The sequence below is a fragment of the Thalassophryne amazonica genome, chromosome 7 (assembly GCF_902500255.1).
Source record: "Thalassophryne amazonica chromosome 7, fThaAma1.1, whole genome shotgun sequence".
NCBI classification, from domain to species: domain Eukaryota; kingdom Metazoa; phylum Chordata; class Actinopteri; order Batrachoidiformes; family Batrachoididae; genus Thalassophryne; species Thalassophryne amazonica.
The window spans coordinates 75,945,686-75,968,027 of NC_047109.1; the positions used below are offsets into that span (position 1 = coordinate 75,945,686).

The 22,342-nt window shown below is 40.9% G+C and overlaps 1 protein-coding gene across 1 annotated transcript; it reads right to left on the reverse strand.

Moving 5' to 3' along the window:
• Positions 1-978: 978 nt before the first annotated feature.
• On the reverse strand, positions 979-21,201 carry slc2a3b (solute carrier family 2 member 3b). Its single transcript, XM_034174579.1, has 11 exons — positions 21,051-21,201; positions 20,666-20,765; positions 8,990-9,094; positions 6,085-6,245; positions 5,716-5,956; positions 4,557-4,719; positions 4,174-4,361; positions 2,046-2,150; positions 1,862-1,963; positions 1,565-1,768; positions 979-1,472 (listed from the first exon to the last, which is right to left on the reverse strand). Exons 2-11 carry the CDS (start codon positions 20,687-20,689, stop codon positions 1,236-1,238), a joined length of 1,530 nt encoding a protein of 509 aa, XP_034030470.1. The 5' UTR covers positions 20,690-20,765; positions 21,051-21,201; the 3' UTR covers positions 979-1,235.
• Positions 21,202-22,342: the final 1,141 nt, after the last annotated feature.

The window sequence follows — 22,342 nt, forward strand, 5'->3', positions numbered from 1 at the left end:
CCAGCAGCTTTTCAAGTCCAGTTACAAGTAAATGTACATTCTATGCCAGAGCACTTAGGAGGGATCAATGCACTCACTCTTTTACTAGTGTGGTCAGTTTTGCTGAGAATCTGGTCTTCGCCTCCTGGTTGTCTTCGACCATCTGTCATTGTGAATGCTGGACTATATGTGGTTGCTTAGCTGCAGCATTTCCATCACTGCATGTTATGACAGTTCTGTGTTGTACTTTTGTTTCAGTTGTTGGCATGGCCAAAGCAGATGGTCACCCCACTGAATCTAGCCTGTCTGAGATTTCACCAATGTCCTTACTCACTGGATAAGTAATATGGTTTAAACCTTGCTTATGTGTAGTACTTTGGGATGAATTATGTTATGATTTGGGTCTTTAGAAACAAATTTAATTGAACACTGAGTATTTTTTTAACATTAATATGTTTCACTATTTTCTATAGTTCCTGGACACCAATGGAAACGTATCCGTCCTCCCCACAGTGGCTGTCGGCAGAATGCATAGGCACAATATTCAGGGTTGACATTGCTAATCTGTACTTGTGCTGTCTTTACCAGCATGGGAAATGATGAACGTATGCCTTCCTTCGCCAGAATGACAGGGGATCTTTGTAGCAAAAGGGTTACACATGTCACCTTCTGTTTTAAACTAACCTTCCCTGCACTTCGGTCTTCTCCTTCCTACCTGGTTAGTCTTTCTAATCATGACAACATGTTTCTCTTCTTATGGCAACATCAAGTATTCAGCAGGTAGGCAGGATGGCGAGCCAGTGTTTTTGGGTCAAACTACAGGGCTCCAAAACCAGCTTTACGAGCTTGACCTCAATAAGGAAATGCCAAATCCTGCAACCTTTTGACACTGGTTGGGGAGGGGAACGGGGGACTTAACCCTGAACATACGCTGTTTTTTTTGGCACTCTGGATGCCATCAAACATTAAGTCGTGATAAGACATTTGAGGTGCCCTGTTAAAAGCAGGCTTACAGAGGGAATTTATTTTAGCATTTTAAAAGAACTGTCAGACATATAAACACATTATATATTAATAAAACTAAAATCTTGCTTTGTTATTAATCCACTCAGTCGACTTTTTTCTACTTTAACCTTTTAGCACTAAGCAGCTTGTTCATCATTTGTGAGTACACCTTACAAATCAATTTGCTCAGATCCTGTTATCCACATCTTCCTATGCCTCCTGTTTTTTGTCTCAAAAAGCTCAAGTGTTGTTCATGGATTCTGTGGTGGAAGATCATCCATTTGAACCGTGTCTGTTGGTGCAGCTTCTTTGTTCTTGGATGGACCAGTGTATGGTAAAGGGGAAGACTTGTCCTCAGTGGCAGCAAATCCCTGTGCGATGTCATCGAAAGTTCTTCCTTTGGTCTCGGGCACACGCAGGTAGGTGAAGATGAAGAATAGGATGAGGAAAACCATAAAGATGATGAAGACGTAAGGACCACATAGTTGCTGAGAGACAGCAACAAAGATGTTTGTTAAAAGGCCTTGGAATGACAAACTTGATATTTGTGCACTGGTAAGTTAAGTGAAGCAGTTACTACCTCCAGTTTAGGGAAGCCTAACCCCACCAGGAAGTTGGCAGTCCAGTTGGAGAATCCAGAAACGGCAATGGCGGCAGGTCGAGGCCCTTGGGAGAAAAGCTCAGCCACGATAAACCAGGGAATGGGACCTGGGCCCATCTCAAAACTGGCAACAAAGCCAAACACTGCCACTATTGCCAGGTAGCTTAGGGCTGAGTTGACCTTCTGCTCAAAAGAGGGAGGGAAAGAGCATTAGTGAGACACTTTATTGCTGTGATCACACATTCACTTGACATAAAGTCAGCAAGAGCTACTCACCACCAAAGAAAGGGAGATAGTCATGATCAATGCACAGACAGCCATTCCAGCCAGACCAATCAGGTGCAGTGTCCTTCGCCCCGCCCTTTCCACCAAGAAGAGCTGATGTCCAAAGAAGTAAGTGAGTTATTATATGAAATATAACACAGTGCAACGGCACATACTGATATACTAAGACACTTACAGAGACAACAGTAAACACGGTGTTGACTACACCAGCTCCAATCGTAGCATAGATGGGTTGAGTGACACCAGCGGTCTGAAAAATACCTGTAGAGTAGTAAAACACCTAAAAGGGAAGATGAAGAGACAGTTTCATTGTGATTAAAGTTCAGTTAAACTATTGCCCACTGGCAACACCTAGTGGAACTACTCAAAAATGACACAATAATGCAAATTGTGCTCACAAATCAGTGTATCTTTACATGAGAAGTGCAGTGTATCAAATTAATTTTTGCAGTAACCTGCACAATTGCATGCAAGTTATATTATGTGAAATTGTAGAAGCTGCTGATTTTCTGCTGAGTTACAGTCAGTTTGACTTGTAGTATATACACTCAGCCACTTTATTAGGTACACCTGTTCAACTGTTTGTTAATACAAATAGTTAATCAGCCAATCAAATGGCAGCAGCTCAATGCATTTAGGGATCTAGACACGGTGAAGACGACTTGCTGAAGTTCAAACTGAGCATCAGAATGGGAAAGAAAGGGGATGTATTTGACTTTGAAAATGGCATGGTTGTTGCTGCCAAACTGGCTAGTCTGAGTATTTCAGACACTGCTGATCTACTGGGATTTTCATACACAACCATCTCTAGGGTTTACAGAGAATGGTCCAAAAAAGACAAGATATCCAGTGAGCAGCAGTTGTATTCACAAAAAATGCCTTGATGATGTCAGAGGAGAATGGGCAGACTGAATGAATGGATGTGATGCCATTATGTCAATATGGACCAACATCTCTGAGGAATGTTTCCAACACGTTGTTGAATCTATGACACAAAGAATTAAGGCTGTTCTGAAGACAAAAAAAAGGGGGGGGTCCAACCCAGTACTAGCAAGATGTACCTAATAAAGTGGCCTGTGTGTGTGTGTGTGTGTGTGTGTGTATTGTAGCGACCCTGCAGTAATGTTCAAGTGTTTTCTGTGTTTATTGCCTGTCTGGTGCATCAAATGTGTAGGGGGCTAAGGCAGGTATGTGACTGGAGAAGTGGGAGGGGTGTAAGGAACTGAAGTTTTCTTTGGAGCTGAGAGTGTTGCAGTGTTGTTGGCGTGGTTACGGCTGACAGTAACAATTTTATGCTCCAGAATAACGAGCTGTTTTGCTGTCACTCCCCGTCATCTTTTCAACGTCTTGGTAAATGTTACAGTATATACTAATGTGTTGCCTCTGGGGATCCATGGGCTCTAGATTGGGTAGCGTTTATAAAATAGGTAGCTGACATTTTTGAAGGGTGGTAATAAATTAAGCAAAGTTTCTATGAGTTGCAATGGCGTGTGAGTCCAGAATGTTTTTAGAACCTGAGACCTCAACAGTTTTTTGAAGAAGAACTCAACCCTTTTATTTCCTGTTGATTACATTTTTTTTAAATATTATTTTACTGTCTTAATGTATTTAGAAATTATTTAGGTTCTTGTTATCTTATACACACTATTATTATTATTATTATTATTATTATTATTATTATTACTATTAATAATAATAAATATTATTATTATTTTAGCTTCTATTCTGTTGTTTGATTTTTAATGCTATACACAGGTGCTTTTAATTTGACAAAGAGATGGTGGCAAGCAATACACATTTCACTCATGGTATCAACATGACACTTAAGTCACTCATGGTAAACGCAACATAACACTTAACTGACTAAACCAGTTGAACTACAAAAACACAATAAATCAATATCACTAACAACACTGTTAAACTAACATGAATCACAATAACAACATTTAAATCCTCAAAACCCAGAAGTCCCATGGTGCATTGCAGCACAACGTCCATTGTTTACTGGTTAGCTAAAACTGCTAATTTCTAAAAAAAAAAAAAAAAAAAAAAAATTTTTCTATCAACTTTCGGTTTTCACAGCGTTCATCCTTGACCCAAAGTATATAAGCATACCAAACGGTGAATGTCAACTCTCCCCAGTTTTGCCGTGATCTAAGCCATACCCATGCATGCACGCAGAGGCCACTTGGCTATTATAATACAGATATATACAGTGGGTAAAATAAGTATTGAGCATGTCAGCATGTTTCTCAGTAAATATATTTCTAAAGGTGCTACTGACATGAAATTTCAACACTCACCGCATTGATGCCGGAGAGCTGCTGGGAGAGTTGAAGGATGATGGCGATGATGATTGGCTGACGGTAGTTCCGAGAACGGAAGAGCTCGGGGATGGTCACTTTCTTTTCCATGGCCATCTTCATCTTTTCTTCCCTCATCTCTTGAATGTCAGCATTCACATCTTCATGGCCCCGCAGCCGCACCAATGCTACAAGCAAAAGTGATGGAAAACAAAGAAATGACCACTGACATCCAAAGGTAAAATTGGTTGAGACTGTTGGAATGCCATGCCTGACAGAGTTACAACCTGAACACAGCAGACATGCTTCAGTCCACAAATCATTCAGGATTTATCAGTCTAGATTAACATTGTTGGCACTAAAGAGGTCACATGTTGCCTGACCTTTTCTTGCCTCCTCCTCCTGGTTGAGTACAATGAGGAGGTAACGCGGGCTCTCGGGGCAGAAGAGCAACATGATGCTCTGCAGAAATGCGGGTAGGACCGTCAAAGCCAGCAGCAAAGGCCAAAGTTCATCTGAACCCAGCAGGAACTCCAGACCAAAGATCTAAAATACACCGCAAACATGGCAAGAGGTCCTCAAATACAATAGTTTTCATCAAATGAACCACAATTGAGGCAAATCTTTTTCAGTGGCAATGCAATCTTTGTACTACAACAGAAATCCAAACTGCAATTGCTTTCTGGCTGCTGAAGTTTGCTTCAGACTAAAGATGCTTTTCCTTGTTCCCATTTATTTTTTTATGTGCCCCAATCCTATTCCAAGGCCCTGTTTTGATTGTACATGTTCAAAAATGTCGATTTTGATGTCAGAATCATCCATATTAGGCAGGTATGTGCATATGCTTCCCTTCAGACCATCTACGAATGTTCTGTAGTTAAGTTGGCACACAGTGAGCAAATGTAAAACAAACCATCTTTTTCCTGATTAAGTAGTGTGATGGACATGAATGCCCATCACACTACTTAATCAGGAAAAAGGCACATGTAGATAGGATCTTCTTAACTTAGCACTTCAGCATTTGCACTTATTTGCACACTGGTTTTTAATGCAACTATTTATATAGGGTTGCGAATTGTATAGATATTGTTATCTTTTAGGCTGTTTTAATCTTTCATTTTGTGATTTTTACCAACGCTGTATGTCTTCTTATGTCATGATTTTATCAATGCTAAAGTGTCAATATTATCAATACTCTTTCCACATCATCAAGCCTTCTTCATTCATCAACTCCTCAAAATATTCCCTCCACCTTCTCAACACACTTTCCTCACTTGCCAGCACTTTACCATCTGTATACTTTATAACGCTAACCTGCTGCAAATCCTTTCCAGCTCTTTCCCTTTGTCTGGCTAATCAGTACAAGTATGTCCACAATCAGATACCAAATACTGCCAATGGGAGGTCTGCTTTATATGTTTTGGCAACATGTGGAGGTGGAGAAAATGTTTATTTTTAGCCAAGACGTATGCTAACATATGACCTGACCTGGGTGTACATTTTTCCAAGAGATTTCATATGGGAAACACCACCACATTTTACCTGTGCCACTAGTATGCCGATAACCACACCCAGCTGGTGAAGTGTACCGAAGGCACCGCGGACAGCGGTGGGTGAAATCTCTCCAACATACATGGGTGTCAGGCCCGTGCACAGCCCACAGAACACACCGATGATCAACCGGCCAATAATAACCATCTCAAAAGATCGACTCAGAGCTGATAGTCCCATGAGACCTCCACCCAGTAAGGCAAGGATGTTACTGACCAGCATGGACTTACGCCTGGCGACACAAGACAAGAACAAAGAAAGGATTAATTAGTGAGTGTGCGGACAAATAATACAAAAGCTAATTGCATTTTAAATAACCCTCAAACCTGCTGGGCTGATTTTCTGCCTCTCAAGACTCACCTGCCTAATCTGTTGACTAAAGCACTGACAGAGAAGGAGCCGATCATGCCTCCCACACTGAAGATGGCCACAGAGAAGCTCCACACCATGGTGTTAGCGTCTGCACTGAATGGTTCCCCGTACCGCTCACCAGACACATTCTGGAAGAATCCTCGCAGTTTCTGTCGTTCCCAAAGAAGAGGATGGCAAGAAGTAGCTACATTATCAAAGTTGGTGTTTTTATGTGTTTTCACGTTTGTTTAATTTTCACCAAGATTAATTCAAAACTTGGGGAGTAATTTTTTTAACTTATTTATCCTCGCCAACAAAGTTGGAGGAGGTTTTGTTTTTGCCCCGGTTTGTTTGTTTGTTTGTTTGTTTGTTTGTTTGTTTGTTTGTTTGTGAACAGCCTGCAGCCCAGAATTTTTCATATATTATGAAATTTTTACTCAAGATTCATAGGCAAGAATTCATAGGCAAGAAGTGATTCAATTTTTAAGGTCATAGGTCAAACATCAAAGTCAGGAAAAATCTTGAAAAACTGGGATAACATTGAATGAATTTTAAAAAAATCATAACTATGTCAAAAAGATCAACCTTTCTTGTTTGAGAGCATTATGTAGGATGGTATCCTTTATTGACTGACAAACTTTGATCAGGTGTCGCAGACCAAATGGTCCCCCTAAAAATCGGTCTCCCCTGATGACACAGTTCACGGATTAACACCTCGTTTCTGCTTCAAACTGCACTCCAGTCATAATGATGACTGGACTCAATGACAGATATCTGAAGCTTTTGTACAACAATCATTTCCACATAAATTCAGCATTATTTCATCATAAAAGGTGGTGGAAGCGATCAGAGCACCGCGGCTAAATGAGTTGCTAGCTGATGTGTTCACTGCGTGTCGGTCATTTCAAAGAGTCACGGAATGTCACCTCGTTTCTGCTTAAAACTCACTTTAGAATGATTTAAGAGGTTCTACCTTTATCATTTGATGGTTAATAATCCATTTAATTGTGTTGGTTGAAGAGACTCTGTCTTACACATGCTGCTGTGGTCTGAAATGACGCACGCGCAAATGCAAAAGGCGGACCCATTTTTAGCGGCGGACCATTTAGTCTGCGACACTGGATCTGATCCAGATTACAGATTTTGTGGCCATTTAAATTTAACATTGAAAACCCCATTTAATTTATATTTTACATTATATCTTAATCAAACTTGCCCCAATCACTCTCATATTCGAAAGTGAGGTGCAGACTGGCACTCACTATCGCCTCACAAAGTTTGATCCAATCTGATCCGGATTGTGGATTTTGTGAACATTTGAATTTAATATTGAAAAGCCCATTTGGTGAACATTTTACATTATATCTCAATGAAAAGTGCCTCAATCACTCTCATTTGTGACAATGAGGTGCAAACGGACACTCTCAATGAATAGACTAAATTTGATCTACATCTGATCTGTATTGTGGATTTAGTGGATATTTGATTTTAACATTGAAAAGCTCTTTTGATCTATATTTTGTATTATATTTTAGCTTATGAAAAGCCACTTCCAACAGGACTTTGACCTTGAACATTTTTTCCAAGGTAAAAATTTGTGGAATTGGAAGCTAGTGTTTGTGGAGGTTTGCGCTCTGAGCGAGGTGTTGGAGGGGTGGGGCACACAGACCAAGGAGAGGAAATCGCTGGGGTTCAGTGGTCTGGTTCTTATCCCTGGGTTCTCTCATGAGAACTGGATCAGAGTCTATGACTCATTCTAGAAGGGAAGCTAGTCCATGGCAGGGAACTGGTTAAAGCCTGTACCCTTTACAGCTGGGTGGACTGGGACAGTGTAGTCCACGAATACAGTATTTTGGGGTTATATATGTTTAAGGAGGCAGTTTCAAAGGAAAGATGAAGAAAAAGCCAATAAATTTTGGTGGAACCAGGTGTGGATTCAAAACACCTAATTCCCCTTAAATTTTGGTCAGTCTCTTGTGAAAGGGATACATGTGGTCAAAGGACTGGAATATGGTTTGGAATTTGGCTGAAAAGTGCACATTGACGAAGATATGTGTCCTACTGAATGCTCCTCCATTTATATTATATATATATATATATATATATATATATATATATATATATATATATATATATATTACGCACATGAGGGCAGTATTGCTTCTCACACTGCCTTGGTGTGACCATTAAACTAGAAACATCATCTTCTGAACATTGTTGGAGTAATAATAATAATGGTGGCAAGCAGTGGTTACATGAAGTTAAATGTTTTATGTGTTTTAAGTCAAATCACTGAATTGTGGTGAATTTCATCAGCAAGCAAGACCAAATGATAAAATATGAAATTTTAGTGTGAACCTGGTCAAGGGGTGTGTCAAGTATTTTAATGCATATGGCATTTTATTTTTTTTTTCATGAAATCCCATGTTTCTCATGTATAGACATCAATTAAAAAAAAAAAAAAAATCATACATGTTGTCAGACGGCTAATGTGACCCCAGTGAGTGCACCTCTGTGTTCTAATGTGGTTTATTCAGTCATGCACCTCAACACAATATTTGTTCCTGCACTTTTCTCCAGACCAGACACATTATAATATAGTCCGACAATAATCCTGCTCTGAAATACAAAAATGAAAGTGGATTGGGTGAATGTGAGGCATAATTGTAAAGCACTTTGAGCTTCTGGTGCAGATGAAAAAGCACTATATAAATGCAGTCCATTTACCATTTACCTCCTCATAAAACTACACACACATGCGCGTGCACATGTTCACATGCACGCACACACCTTAAAGGCCATGAATTAAAACTGAATTATAGTGCTGACAGTAACAATAATCATTTGTGGTTTTAGTCATTATTATGAGTGAATTAATCAACACTGACACATACATACACACACACACACACACCTTTTCAGGTGCGTTGATGACCCCAGTGTTGTAGCCGAATTGTAGCGACCCGATGACTGCTGTGGAAACACAGTAGAGAAGGTACGCAGTCACCGATTTCTTTGGCTGTGGACACAGACAGAAATAAAACATTATAACAATGAGCAGAGAGAACACTGTGTGCACTGCCTGTTCGTGGCTCGACAAAGCTTTTGTTGTTTGTAGCCTGGAAATTACACACAATGAGCCTTTTTCTGCATCTGCTCTGATTTTCACATTCAGCTTCTGAGCTACTGTTTCAACACTGCCGGCTGCTCTGATTTACACTTTGGAGAAATGTCTCAGCAGCTAAAGACGGCCTGAAAGACTTACGCCTAAATCCTAGAGCGAACATTTCTTTCCAACTAGTTTTGGAATTAAAGTGGATTTAACTCATAATAATGATTAAATATAAGTTAATGTTTGGAATGTCACGCATGTTGGAAGGCAAAGTCTGAAACACACAAAGGCCTGTGCTAAAGCAGAGTCCAAAATATTGAAATAGGGAGTACGTTCTAGTACGTGCAGTTCACTGACTCACTCATCTTCAACCGCTTACTCCAAATAAGGGTGACATGGGGCTGGAGCCTATCCCACCAGTCACAGAGCGTGAGGCGGGGTACACCCTGGACAGGATGCCAGTTTGTTGCAGTGCCACATATAGACAAACAAACACATACTTTACAGTTTCCAATTCACCTAACCTGCATGTGGGAGGAAGATGGAGCAGCCAAAGGGAACCCACACAAACATCACACAGAAATACCACAGATGGGAATCGACCCCATGAACTTCTTACTGTGATGAAGCAGTGCTAACCACTAAGCCACCTAAAAACGAAAAGCCCAAATTCAAAAGTTTTTTTTAAATTTCCATTGTCTGATGCAGTAATTTTGGCCAATATTGTACTGATGATGTTCCAAAATACTGGATCAATGCACCTCTTATTATTACCTACTAAACCAAAAGGCCAACAGATATTACATTTGGATTTACATGTCTTTTACAAAATATGGCATTTTTTTAAAAAATGGTTAGACAATTTAGAAATTTTGTCTGAATATGAAATAATATAAACTACTTGCCATTTTTATTCATGTGTTTGTCTGTCGGTGTTTGAAGAGTGCTGAAATAACGATGGGAGCAGCTGCTTAAATGACAGTTTATTATCATTTCAACTATTTTCCATCTGTCACTATTCCAAGTGTTACATTTGACTTGAAAATATAATATAAATGAGTGAATTAAACAAACCTTTATTTCTAACAGCTACAAAGTAAATCAAAAAGTGGGCAGTTAAGAGTCCTACTCGACTCAGACACAACTGGATATAAACAATTAGGGACCTTCTGCTATTCGCTCACTGTATTATCAAGGGTACATGTCGGGGTGCGCGCGCGCACACACACACACACACACACACATCGCGATCACGATTATAGGAACTTAAGGGTACAGCCAGTACGGTCTCTGTGACAACAAAAAAAGGGATTATTTGACAGCACTCACTGGACTGACCAACACATTCTCACACTCAGCTCATCACATATTGATACAAAACTACCAAGTGTCAACATGTGATGAGTTGTGTACCCCTTTCATGTCATTTAGTGACATGCACTGCTATCCCGTGCATCACTAAATGATGCAAACCGGGCATCCATTACATCACATGTTGATGATAAGGGCTACTGACCAAGTGTAAAAATGTGACAAGTTGGGAGTGAGAATGTGTAGGATAATCGACACACCTTGTGACCAGTCCAGTGACCACAATATAGAGCTGAGGATTGTAGGTGTAACAAGTCAGGAAAGTCTCTCGAAGCCATTTCTCATCAACTGTAAATTTCCAGCGCATCCGTTCAAACAATTGCATGTCAGTACAAGTTCCTCGGAGGTGCAGCCACGGTGCTGAGGTCTGGAAGCAAACCCTATCTGTCACCCTCATCAAAGAGGAAATTCTGGTCAGCAACAGCCTAAATCTTTACTTCAAAAAAATAAATCTGGGCAACATTCAAGTCAGTATGGCTTGATTTATATGTATCTCACTCATGTTCTAAGATAGGCTGGGGTAGAAGCATGGGGGGGGTCTAGCCTGGGGACCCTCACTGGATGTATGTCCGGGGCCCGGTGTCACTGACCAAAAAATTCATAACTATGTCAAAAAGATCAACCTTTCTTGTCTGAGAGCATTATGTAGGATGGTATCCTTTATTGACTGACAAACTTTGATCAGGTGTTGCAGACCGAATGGTCCCCCTAAAAATTGGTCTCCCCTGATGACACAGTTCACGGATTATCGCCTCGTTTCTGCTTCAAACTGCTCTCCAGTCATCATCTACCTCAGCGACAGATATCTGAAGCTTTTGTACAACAATCATTAACACATAAATTCAGCATTATTTCAAAATAAAAAGGCGGCGGATTGATCAGAGTGCAACAGCAGCACATCTGAGTCTGACTCTCTGAGTCTGACTCTCTACACCCAAAGCAACGAAAGAGAATAATGGGATTATTAACCATCAGATGACAAAGAAAAAAACCTCTTAAATAATTCTAACATCAGTTTTAAGTAGAAACGAGGCAATAATCTGTGAATCGCTGCTGATGCTCCAAAATGAGGTATGTGCAGCAGCAGCATGTCTGATGTGATGCTGTCGCACTCTGATTGGTCCCCCGTCTTTTATTATGAAATAATGCTGAATTTCTGTGGAAATGATTGTTGTACAAAAGCTTCAGATATCTGTCACTGAGACAGATGATGAAGCAGAAACGAGATGATAATCGGTGAATTGCTGCTGATGCTCCGAAATGAAGCATGCACAGTGAAGGTGCATTGAAGGGGGGGGGGGGCGTTCGGTCAACAACACCAGGCCCTGATTGGTGTGTGAACCCCCAATCTGTTGTTCCGAAGACCTCCAACCTGGAAGAGTGGCTCCAGCAGATTCCAGGCACAACATCACAGGTCTCTATCCAGAAGTGTGCAGCCTTAAGAACAGCTGAGCTACAGCACAGAACCCTCAAACATCCAGTCCTCTACGTGAAAACTGCCATTGTGATACATGACTCATTTTCTTATCATGGCGCTTTGGTGATAAATGAATGTGAGCGTTTTTTTCCACAATGTGGATGATTGAATACAGTTTGTGTCAAAACAAACAAAAGCTTTCTCTAGTACAGAGTGTTTGAGACTGTACTTATTACGAACCTATATATTTGGTTATCTTTCCAGCTCAGATTGAAAGAACATAGAGTAAAATGACACATTAGTTGAAGTAATGATAAGACAGAGAGACACTGATAGTTGATATTATAGGCTACAGCGTGTATCCATCACGGCCTTGCTGGATAATAACTGAAACAAGCTGAATTTAGACAGAGAGTATCTTTGTATGACACAGGAAACATGCAGGATAAGAAAAGGGAAATGCACAATGCTGGGGGGATAAAAGACAGTACGGATGCAGAGACGTGACATAGCATTTTATATCATGCTCACTGGTGGAATGTCACAGCTACAGCACGCTATGTGAACATGTCTGCAGCACAAATAAGTGTATTTTATCAACACCAACATAATCCACACACACACACACACGTATTTCATGACATATCAGGACGTATGACAGAAATGTAAAAAATGGGAACATGACTTTCCCAAGGTCCTAGAGGCCTGGGAATCAAACTCATTGTGACCCATGCTTACAGGAATATGTCTATCTGTTGAGTTTTTGGCTAGGGCTATATTTTGGTCAAACCTAATATTTATGCTACATATGAGGACACTACATGACTTATGAGTGCAATAACATCACACTGAAAGTGTGTAAAAAGTGTGTTCAGTTCCACAACTGACCACTAGGCGGTGAAATTGAAGATGAGCAAAAACGATAAACATGCTTACACACTTATTTTCCAAAAAATGTGATATTTCAGGACATATCAGAGATTTTTGGTCTGGGAACATGTTTCTGGGGGTCGAATGCTTTAGAGTGCTCGGTAAAATGAGGACGCGTAAAATGTCCGTGTTTTCCCCAGATATTGAAGGTGTGTTATCATAAAAACATCCTGAAACAAGTGTGCACACACACACACACACACACATACACACACACACCTGTTGCCACAGGAACCACAGGATGTCACAATAATCGAATCGGTTTGCAGAAAGCTGGGTTGTCAATCAGAAGGACCATCTTAAGTTGGTGAATATGAAAACTGACAGTAGAACACAGCAGCTTAATTTCACCACAGCTGACATACCAGAATGTCCACATCAGTGTGGTGTTGGAGGTTTTACTCAGTATTTGTTCATTCTGTTGATATATTTCTACTGCCTATACCAGGGGTGGCCAAGTTCGTCCTCGAGAGCCACCTTCCTGACACTCTTAGGTGTCTCCCTGCTCCAACACACCTGAATCTGATGAAAGGCTCATTAAAAGTCTGCTAATGAGTTTTTCATTGGATTCAGGTGTGTTGGAGCAGGGAGACACCTAAGAGTGTCAGGAAGGTAGATCTCGAGGACCGAACATGGCCACCCCTGGCCTATACTAATGGTGCAGTTTGGTTTAGAGGTCGGTTTCACACGTGCAGTTGATAGTAAAATCTTGAGTAAGTTTCTAAGAGGTTTCAGCATAATATCATCCAACATGTTTCAAAAGACAAGGCACAGAAAACGTCTGGAAACTGCAACTAGAACAGGCTGAGAGAACAGGTTACTCTTTGCTGAAAGTTACAGTATTTATCAACAAAAGTGTTCTTTTCCCATTTTTTTAACAAAGAAATTGAAATTTCTTACGAATACCTAAAGAAAGATAGAGTACTGTATAGTTCAAATTCAAAACACAAATCAAAACAATGAAAACAAGTATTTACAGTACTGTAGTTTACTTACATGGCACGGTAACATCACTTGACAGTACTATCCAATGTATGGTGGCTGAGGTTTGGGTGGACCCTTTGTCCAGCTTCCCTCAGTGTGAGGCCGTGTTTGATCACATAGTCCACCAAAGTTGCTCGAATTTTATCTGAAGCATTTCTCCTTGCTCTTCTTTGTCTTTGTCCTTGTCCATGTATCTGTCTTTGTCTTCCTCTGCCTCTTTCTCTATGTCTTATTGCCTCCGTGATTGCAGATTTGACAAAATGTCTTACCTGAGCTCTATTTGTAATGCCAAAGGTCAGACTGATTGGTGGTGAGTATTCTGTGTGAGTGTGTTCAGATGTGTGCACAAGTATTTGCAATTACCAGGTGTGTTTTGCATTTTTACTAAATGTGTTTCCCCAGTGATAACGAGATATTTTATCTTTGAGTTCAGTGTCTACTGTAGAAAACTGTGTGTAATGTTCTGCACCAACTGAAGAATTGCAAACAAAGTGCAAACAGAAAATGTGTTTACTGCAAGGTATTGTCACACTGTGTTTTAGCTGTTACAAGAACTTTTGGGTTTGAAATTTTAGATTCTCAGCATTTGCTTTTTGAGTGTAAGCAATTGGCAAAAACTGTAAACACCAAAACGGAGTCACATATCACACTTCTATTGGTTACATGGCTTTTGAATATGTTTGACCTTGAAAGGTCAAGTTGATAATCATAAGTGCTTATGACACATACCTAAAGTTCACCTGTAAAACTCATCCTTAATTTGCACCTTAACACTCATCTCATCTCATCTTCAACCTCTTATCCAGGATCGGGTCGCGGGGGCAGCAGCTCCAGCAGGGGACCCCAGACTTCCCTTTCCCGTGCCACATTGACCACCTCTGACCGGGGGATGCCGAGGCGTTCCCAGGCCAGTGTGGAGATATAACCTCGTCACCTAGTCCTGTGTCTTCCCCAGGGTCTCCTCCCAGATGGATGTGCCTGGAACACCTCTCTAGGGAGGCGCCCAGGAGGCATCCTTAACAGATGCCTGAACCACCTCAGCTGGCTCCCTTCAACATGAAGGAGCAGTGGCTCTACTCCAAGCTCCCCATGGAAAACCATGCTTCTCACCCTCTCTCTAAGGGAGACACCAGCCACCCTCCTAAGGAAGCCCATTTTGGCCACTTGTACCCACAATCTAGTTCTTTCAGTCATGACCCAACACTCATGACCAGTAGAAGACTGACCAGTAGATCAAGAGTTTTGCCTTTTGGTTCAGATCCCTTTTCGTCACAACAGTGCAATAGAATGAATGCAATACTGCCCCTGCTGCACCGATTCTCCGGCCAATCTCACATTTCATCATCCCCTCACTTGTGAACAAGACCCTGAGGTACTTGAACTCCTTCACTTGGGGCAAGACCGTATTCCCTACCCGGAGTAGGCAATCCATTGGTTTCCTGCTGAGAACATGGCCTCAGATTTAGAGATGCTAATCCTCATCCCAGCCACATCCCTTCACACTCGGCTATGAACTGATCCAGTGAGTGTTGGAGGTCACAGGCTGATGAAGCCAACAGGAACTACTCTCTTTGAAAGGGGTTGCACCTTAACAAATACATCAAATTAAATGCAACAGAAAATGAAATACAAAAATGTTTACATTAAGATGAATTCAAGGAGAGAGAAAATCTGTATGACTTTGTATGATTAGCGAAGCGGCGCGCAAGCGGCGCAAGCTTGCTCATGGTACAGGGAGTCCTAAACAGGAAGCGCCAAATTTTGAGTCCACAGTGAAACAGGAAATGTCAAATGTTGAACACTTCCTGGAGCTACAGCAGAAGATTTTAGTCTGTTTTTCATTATGTTGTTTTTGCGCTGGTATGTTTATCCTCTGTAAGGTTTTTGTGTAACTTGTTGTTTGTCTCAATTTTAAAAAGGAGATCGCATGTGAATAGAGGAGATCTCCTTTTCAATTCAGCGGAAAGTTGACACTGAAACCGGATATGCAAAAACAGTACAGGAGATTAACCTGCTTTTCAGTTTTTGCTGTGGTATGTTTAATCTCTGTAAGGTTTTTGTGTAATTTTTTGTTAGTTTCAATTTTTTTTTAAAAATTAATTAAAAAAGGCAAAGAAGAGATCTTGCACGACTAGAGGAGATCTCATGGGAAGTCAATGCACAGTCGACACTGAAACAGGAGATGCTAAATGCTGAGTCAACATTGAATCCGGGAACGCTAAAGTGAGAGGCAGCACACACCTTGACAGCACATGAGGTCAGTCATTTACTGAAAATAAAGTCTGAAGGACCTAAATGAGCTGGTGGGGACTTTCCAGGCATGTGAGATGCAAATAAAGACAAATGCTTATAGTGGCGGTGGTGCCCTCCAGACGTTGAAGGGTTTTAGTCTTACTAATGCTCCACCGAAACATTTACTAAAAACAAAAAAGTTTGAAGGACCTAAATGACAAAGTGAGATGTTGAAGAACTTCGCTCGTTCCTGTCCGCAACATATACATATTAACTCTGTTAATATGTATGACGAATGCCCACAGAACTATATATTATTCTATCACTGAATTAGGTCAGGTCTGGCAGCCCGTGCTGTACCTCATTGCATCCACCACACCACAGAACTGTGCTGGGTCCTGGATAGCAACCACCCAGACATACAACCAATCCATCTCCACATTTTAAAAGTAACCATCTACCCATCACAGCCAGGTAAAATGTACTAATCCCCTTGGTCTTTTCCAGTTGCTGCTACCCTCAACACTGAGGCACCTGCGTGCTGGATCACACACAGACAAATGTGCCACATGTCCAAAATGCCATAACTAATGTTCCCTCACAATGTAAGTGATACTCAATGCAAGTGATGTCATTCCAGTAGTATCCAAACATTCTCCAAAGAGACCAAGTACCAAAGACACCTAACCATTGCCTTAGGTCACTGGTTAGCCCCCACGTTTCACAACCAGACAGTGAGACAGGAAGCAACAGGACCCAAAAGACTTGGACCTTTGTTCTGCTGCAAAGTGATATCAAACACCTCTGTCCAGCAATGTCATGTCTCAATACACTCCTCCCAAGTGACTCTTCCGATGGTCTAGTCCAGGAGCCACTGAAAGCTTGCACTTTTGTCCTGATCCAGAAGAATCACAGACACTCCAACAACTCATTGAGCTTCTGAAGTGGTGCAATCAAGGCATCCATTGGTTGTACAAAGTGTATCACTGAATCACAAAGATTTAAACTGCATGAACATGTGTTGAACATGTAGGAGGTGGAGGTGTTGTTCTCACCGATTGCCCCTTCTCATTTAAAATCTTGTGGGTTTTATCACAAGAAAGCCTTTAAAGTTTTCTTTTTGAACAGTTTCCTTGTGTTAAAGTGAGGAGAGTGCTCTGTTCCTCTTGATTTATCATTGCTGTAAAATTTCTCAAACCTTGAGGACTTTTTGCAGTATTTACTCTTTCCACCCTCGCCTCACTAAATAATATTCAAGTTGAACGCCACACGCCACCAAACTGGTCTATCTCTCTCTGTTTCTGTCTGAGAAACGCCTCCTCACCACGGTTTGTGGGATTACCCCAAAAACTGAAGCTTACGTTTAGTTATTTGCTTAAGCTTAAGTCCTTTATTTGTATTTTGTTTGCAGTAGAGGCCACATACATACGTATGGGGCAAAAAAAGAGAAAAGGAATACCTATCATCACATGTCCTGAAGCCCAACAAGCTGATGTACAGTAACTGATTTTGTTATTCTTCTTATAGTTTCCTGTAAAAATGCACAAGGTATGTGACTCGTAAATACCCACACAGCTATTCATCAGGGCAGGTTGGCACAAATCAAACTCTGATTAAAACACACACAACACACACACACACACACACACACACACACCACACACACACACACACACACACACACACACCACACACACACACACACACACATGCAGTGCACCCGGAAAGTATTCACAGTGCTTCACTTTTCTCCACATTTTATGTTACAGCCTCATTCCAAAATTCATTTTTTTCCCTCAAAATTATACCACACAATACCCCATAACGACAAGTGAATTTTTTTTTTAATTTCTGCAATTTTATATAAAAACAAAACAAAACAAGGGACTCACACATAAGTATTCACAGCCTTTCCCATGAAGCTCTAAATTGAGCTCAGGTGCATCATGTTTCCACTGATCATCCTTGAGATCTTTCTACAGCTTAATTAGAGTTCACCTGGGGTAAATTCAATTGATTGGGACATGATTTTGGAAAGACACTTGTCTACATATGAGTTCCCACAGTTGACAGTGCATGTCAGAGCACAAACCAAGCATGAAGCCAAAGGAATTGTCTGCAGACCTCAGAGACAGGATTGTCTCAAAGCACAAACATGGGGAAGGGTACAGAATCATTTATGCTGCTTTAAAGGTCCCAATGAGCACAGTGGCCCCATCCACTATAAATGGAAGAAGCTCGGATCCACCAGGACTCTTTCTAGAGCTGGCTGCCCGTCTAAACTGAGTGATCAGGGAGAAGGGCCTTAATCAGGGAGGTGACCAAGAAAATGATGGTCACTCTGTCAGAGCTCCAACATTCCTCTGTGGAGAGAGGAGAACCTTCCAGAAGGCAAGGTTGGGTAGGATTACTTTGAAAGAATACATGTGGATTACATGTATGTATGTACATACATTTGGATGATTTGTAATCTGATTATTTTTGGATTACATTTCAAAGTAATCCTACCCAGCCTTGCCATAAGGACAACCATCTCTGCAGTAATCCACCAATCAGGCCTGTATGGTAGAGTGGCCAGACGGAAGTCACTCCTTAGTAAAAGGCACATGGCAGCCTGCCTGGAGTTTGCCAAAAGGCACCTGAAGGACTCTCAGATCATAAGAAACAAAATTCTCTGGTCTGATGAGACAAAGACTAAACTCTTTGGCGTGAATGCCAGGCATCATGTTTGGAGGAAATCATCATCCCTACGGTGAAGCATGGTGGTGGCAGTATCATGCTGTGGGGATGTTTTTCAGCAGTAGGAACTGGGAGACTAGTCAGGATTTAGGGAAAGATGAATGCAGCAATGTACAGAGACATCCTGGATGAAAACCTGCTCCAGAGCGCTCGTGACCTCAGACTGGGGCGACGGTTCATCTTTCAGCAGGACAATGACCCTAAGCATACATCCAAGATATCAAAGGGGGTGGCTTCAGGACAACTCTGTGAATGTCCTTCAGTGGTCCAGCCAGAGCCCAGACCTGAATCTGATTGAACATCTCTGGAGAGATGTGAAAATGGCGGAGTACCAATGCTCCCCATCAAATCTGATGGAGCTTGAGAGGTGCTACAAAGAGGAATGGGCAAAACTGCCCAAAGATAGGTGCACCAAGCTTGTGGCATCATAGTGACTTGAGGCTGAAATTCCTGCCAAAGGTGCATCAACAAAGTACGAGGTCTGTTAGAAAGGTATCGGACCTTTTTAGTTTTTGCAAAAACCTGATGGATTTGAATCACGTGTGCTTGCATGAGCAAACCTTGAACCTTCGTGCGCATGCATGAACTTTTTCACGCCTGTCGATTGCATCATTTTCTGGTAAGCAGCCTTTGTGTGGGACGTCTGTTGTGCACTCGGCGGATTTTCATTTCAAGGAAAAAGATGGAACGACTGGAGCAGTGCTGCATCAAATGTTGCCAGAAACTGGGTGACAGCCAGGTGGAAACCATTCGGATGATTCAGATGGCTTTCTGTGACTTTTCAGTCGTGTGACTATCCGAGAAATTGTGGAAGAGGTGGGCATGTCACAGCATGTCCTGTGAGACTTCAACACAGAGGCGCTTTTGCTCCTCCATCAGAAGCAGCATGAATTTCACAGCCACTCTTTTCATGGCCAAATCTTCTGTCTTCTACAGTGGAATGTACCGAAAAAGTGCTGATGTCCACCTCTTCTGCAATTTCTCGGACAGTCACATGACGGCCCTGTATCACCACAGCGTTCACTTTGGAAATGAACTGGTCATTTCAGCATGATGATGGCCGACCGGAGCGTGGCTCGCTCTCCACCGTTGTGCGGCCGTCTTTAAAGTGGTTGTACCGCTCCTTAATCTGTGTGATGCCCATAGGATTGTCACCAAAAGCCGTCAGAATCTTCCGAATGGTTTCCACCTGGCTGTTGCCCAGTTTCTGGCAAAATCTGATGCGGTGATGCTCCAGTCGTTCTGCCTTTTTCCTTGAAATGAAAATCCACCGAGTGCACAACACATGTCCCACACAAAGGCTGCTTACCAGGAAATGACGCAATCGACAGGCGTGAAAAAATTCACGCATGCGCACGAAGGTTCAAGGTTTGCTCATGCAAGCACACGTGATTCAAATCCATCAGGTTTTTGCAAAAAATAAAAAGGTCCGATACTTTTCTAACAGACCTCGTATTGAACAAAGGGTGTGAATACTTATGTACATGTGATTTCTTAGGTTTTATTATTTTTTTAAATAAATTTTCAAAAAAAAAAACTTTTTATGTTGTCACTGTGGGGTGTTGTGAGTAGAATTTTGAGGGGGGAAAAATGAATTTACTCCATTTTTGAAAAAAACTCTAACATAACAAAATGTGGAAAAAGTATGTATGAACAACAACTAAAAAATAATGAGCCATATCTCACCTGAAGCTTGTGTACAGAAATTGTGCAGCTGTGACAGATGTGTAAGTTTCAAAATCAGACGATTATGTTTAAAAATGTGACAAGCAGTAACCCCAGAAGTAACAAATGCTTGGACTTACTTTATCTTGTTGTAGCCTCTCCATCTCTGCAGAACCCAAAGTTTGTGTGATGCAAACGGAAACTGTGGACACACTGTGCAAACAACCCAGAATAACAACCCTGAAAATAAATAAACAGCAAAGACATATGGATATATTCGTTCATACAGTGAACACATCTTCAACAAAAGTTTGTGTTGGAAACACCTTTCTGCAACATTTCAAAAACGACCGCAACTTCTCCTTTCTGCTTAGAAGACTCTAACTCTTAATAAAACTTAATTTCAAAAGAATAAATAAATGAATAAATGCAGCTCAAAGCGTAAAACAACATCTGATTAGCTTTATACTCCATTTATGGATCAAATTAAATGATTATATGCCGTTATAAAGGGTTTATTCTGACCTTTTTCCCAGTTGATCAGTGTTGTTCGGATTTCTATGACAAATGTTTGGTTATTCCTCCTCTATTTGACTTTTATAGAATCCGACACAAGACAGTCTGCGTGTTACTTCACACCGCGCGCAGCCTCCCACCGTGCGTAAAAGCGCACTTGAAATTTCTCATTCAGTCACAGGCGGGCAAAACGCCTTAATATGTGTGACAGAGGTGCACATGCATTTCCGCCCTCTGTTGGAGGAGGTCTTTATTTTTATCTCGTCCGATATACTTCGATGCAGCTGGATTATTTGCTATAAAGAAGTAATTAATGGTGAAAGAAATTCAGTTCGCTGGTTACTTAGGTAAAGTTAGAAAGATATTCACAGATTCGAAGTTCACGGCTCAATAGATCTGAAGAGAAACGTTGTAGAAAGACAAACACCACTAGTTTCTAACCTCAGGAAGGTAGACAACGAGCTACAACCTTATTTTTTATCCATATGAGCCGTCCTCTGAGCTGAAAAAAAATAACACTGATCTGAACGGGCAGCGGCAGAGAAACGGAAGCTTAGGGACCGTCTACAAAGTGCATACATGGAAAAAAGACACCAGAAATGTATTGAATAAATCATTGTAATAAGGAGTGATATCACCAAATTCACTGCACACATCAGTGGGGTCCTGCTGATTATACTACAGAGCTCAGTTTGGAAAAATGCCATTATGAAAAACTGCAGAATTTTGTTATTTTTTTAAATTTTTAATAGCATCAAAGTCACAAGATGTGGTGTCACCAAATTCACTGCAAACAACAGCCGTGTCCTGTTGATTATACCAGAGTGCTCAGTTTGGGAAAAGTAATATTAAAAAAGTTTGGAGAATTTTTCATTGATTATATTTTCAATAGCATCAAAGTCATAAGGTGTAGTGACACAAAATTTACTGCACACAACAGTGGTGTCCTGCTGATTATACTACAACACTCACTTTGGGGAAAAAGTCATTTTCAAAAATTTTGGAGATTTTTTTAAGGTTTAGATTTTCAATAGCATCAAAGTCATAAGGTGACACAAAAGTGACTGCACACAACAGTGGTGTCCTGCTGATTATACTACAACACTCACTTTGGGAAAAAGTCATTTTCAAAAATTTTGGAGAATTTTTTAAGGTTTATATTTTCAATAGCATCAAAGTTATAAGGTGACACAAAATTTACTGCACACAACAGTGGTATTCTGCTGATTATACTACAACACTCAGTTTGGGAAAAAGTAATTTTCAAAACTTTTGGAGAATTTTTTTATTGTTTAAATTTT

Coding starts and splice junctions, on each gene's coding strand:
- slc2a3b (XM_034174579.1), bottom strand. CDS start 20,689: ATGGAGAGGCTACAACAAGATAAA. Junction 6,246..8,989: donor TCATCAACGCACCTGAAAAG/GTGTGTGTGTGT, acceptor TGGGAACGACAG/AAACTGCGAGGATTCTTCCA. Junction 5,957..6,084: donor TTAGTCAACAGATTAGGCAG/GTGAGTCTTGAG, acceptor TTGTGTCGCCAG/GCGTAAGTCCATGCTGGTCA.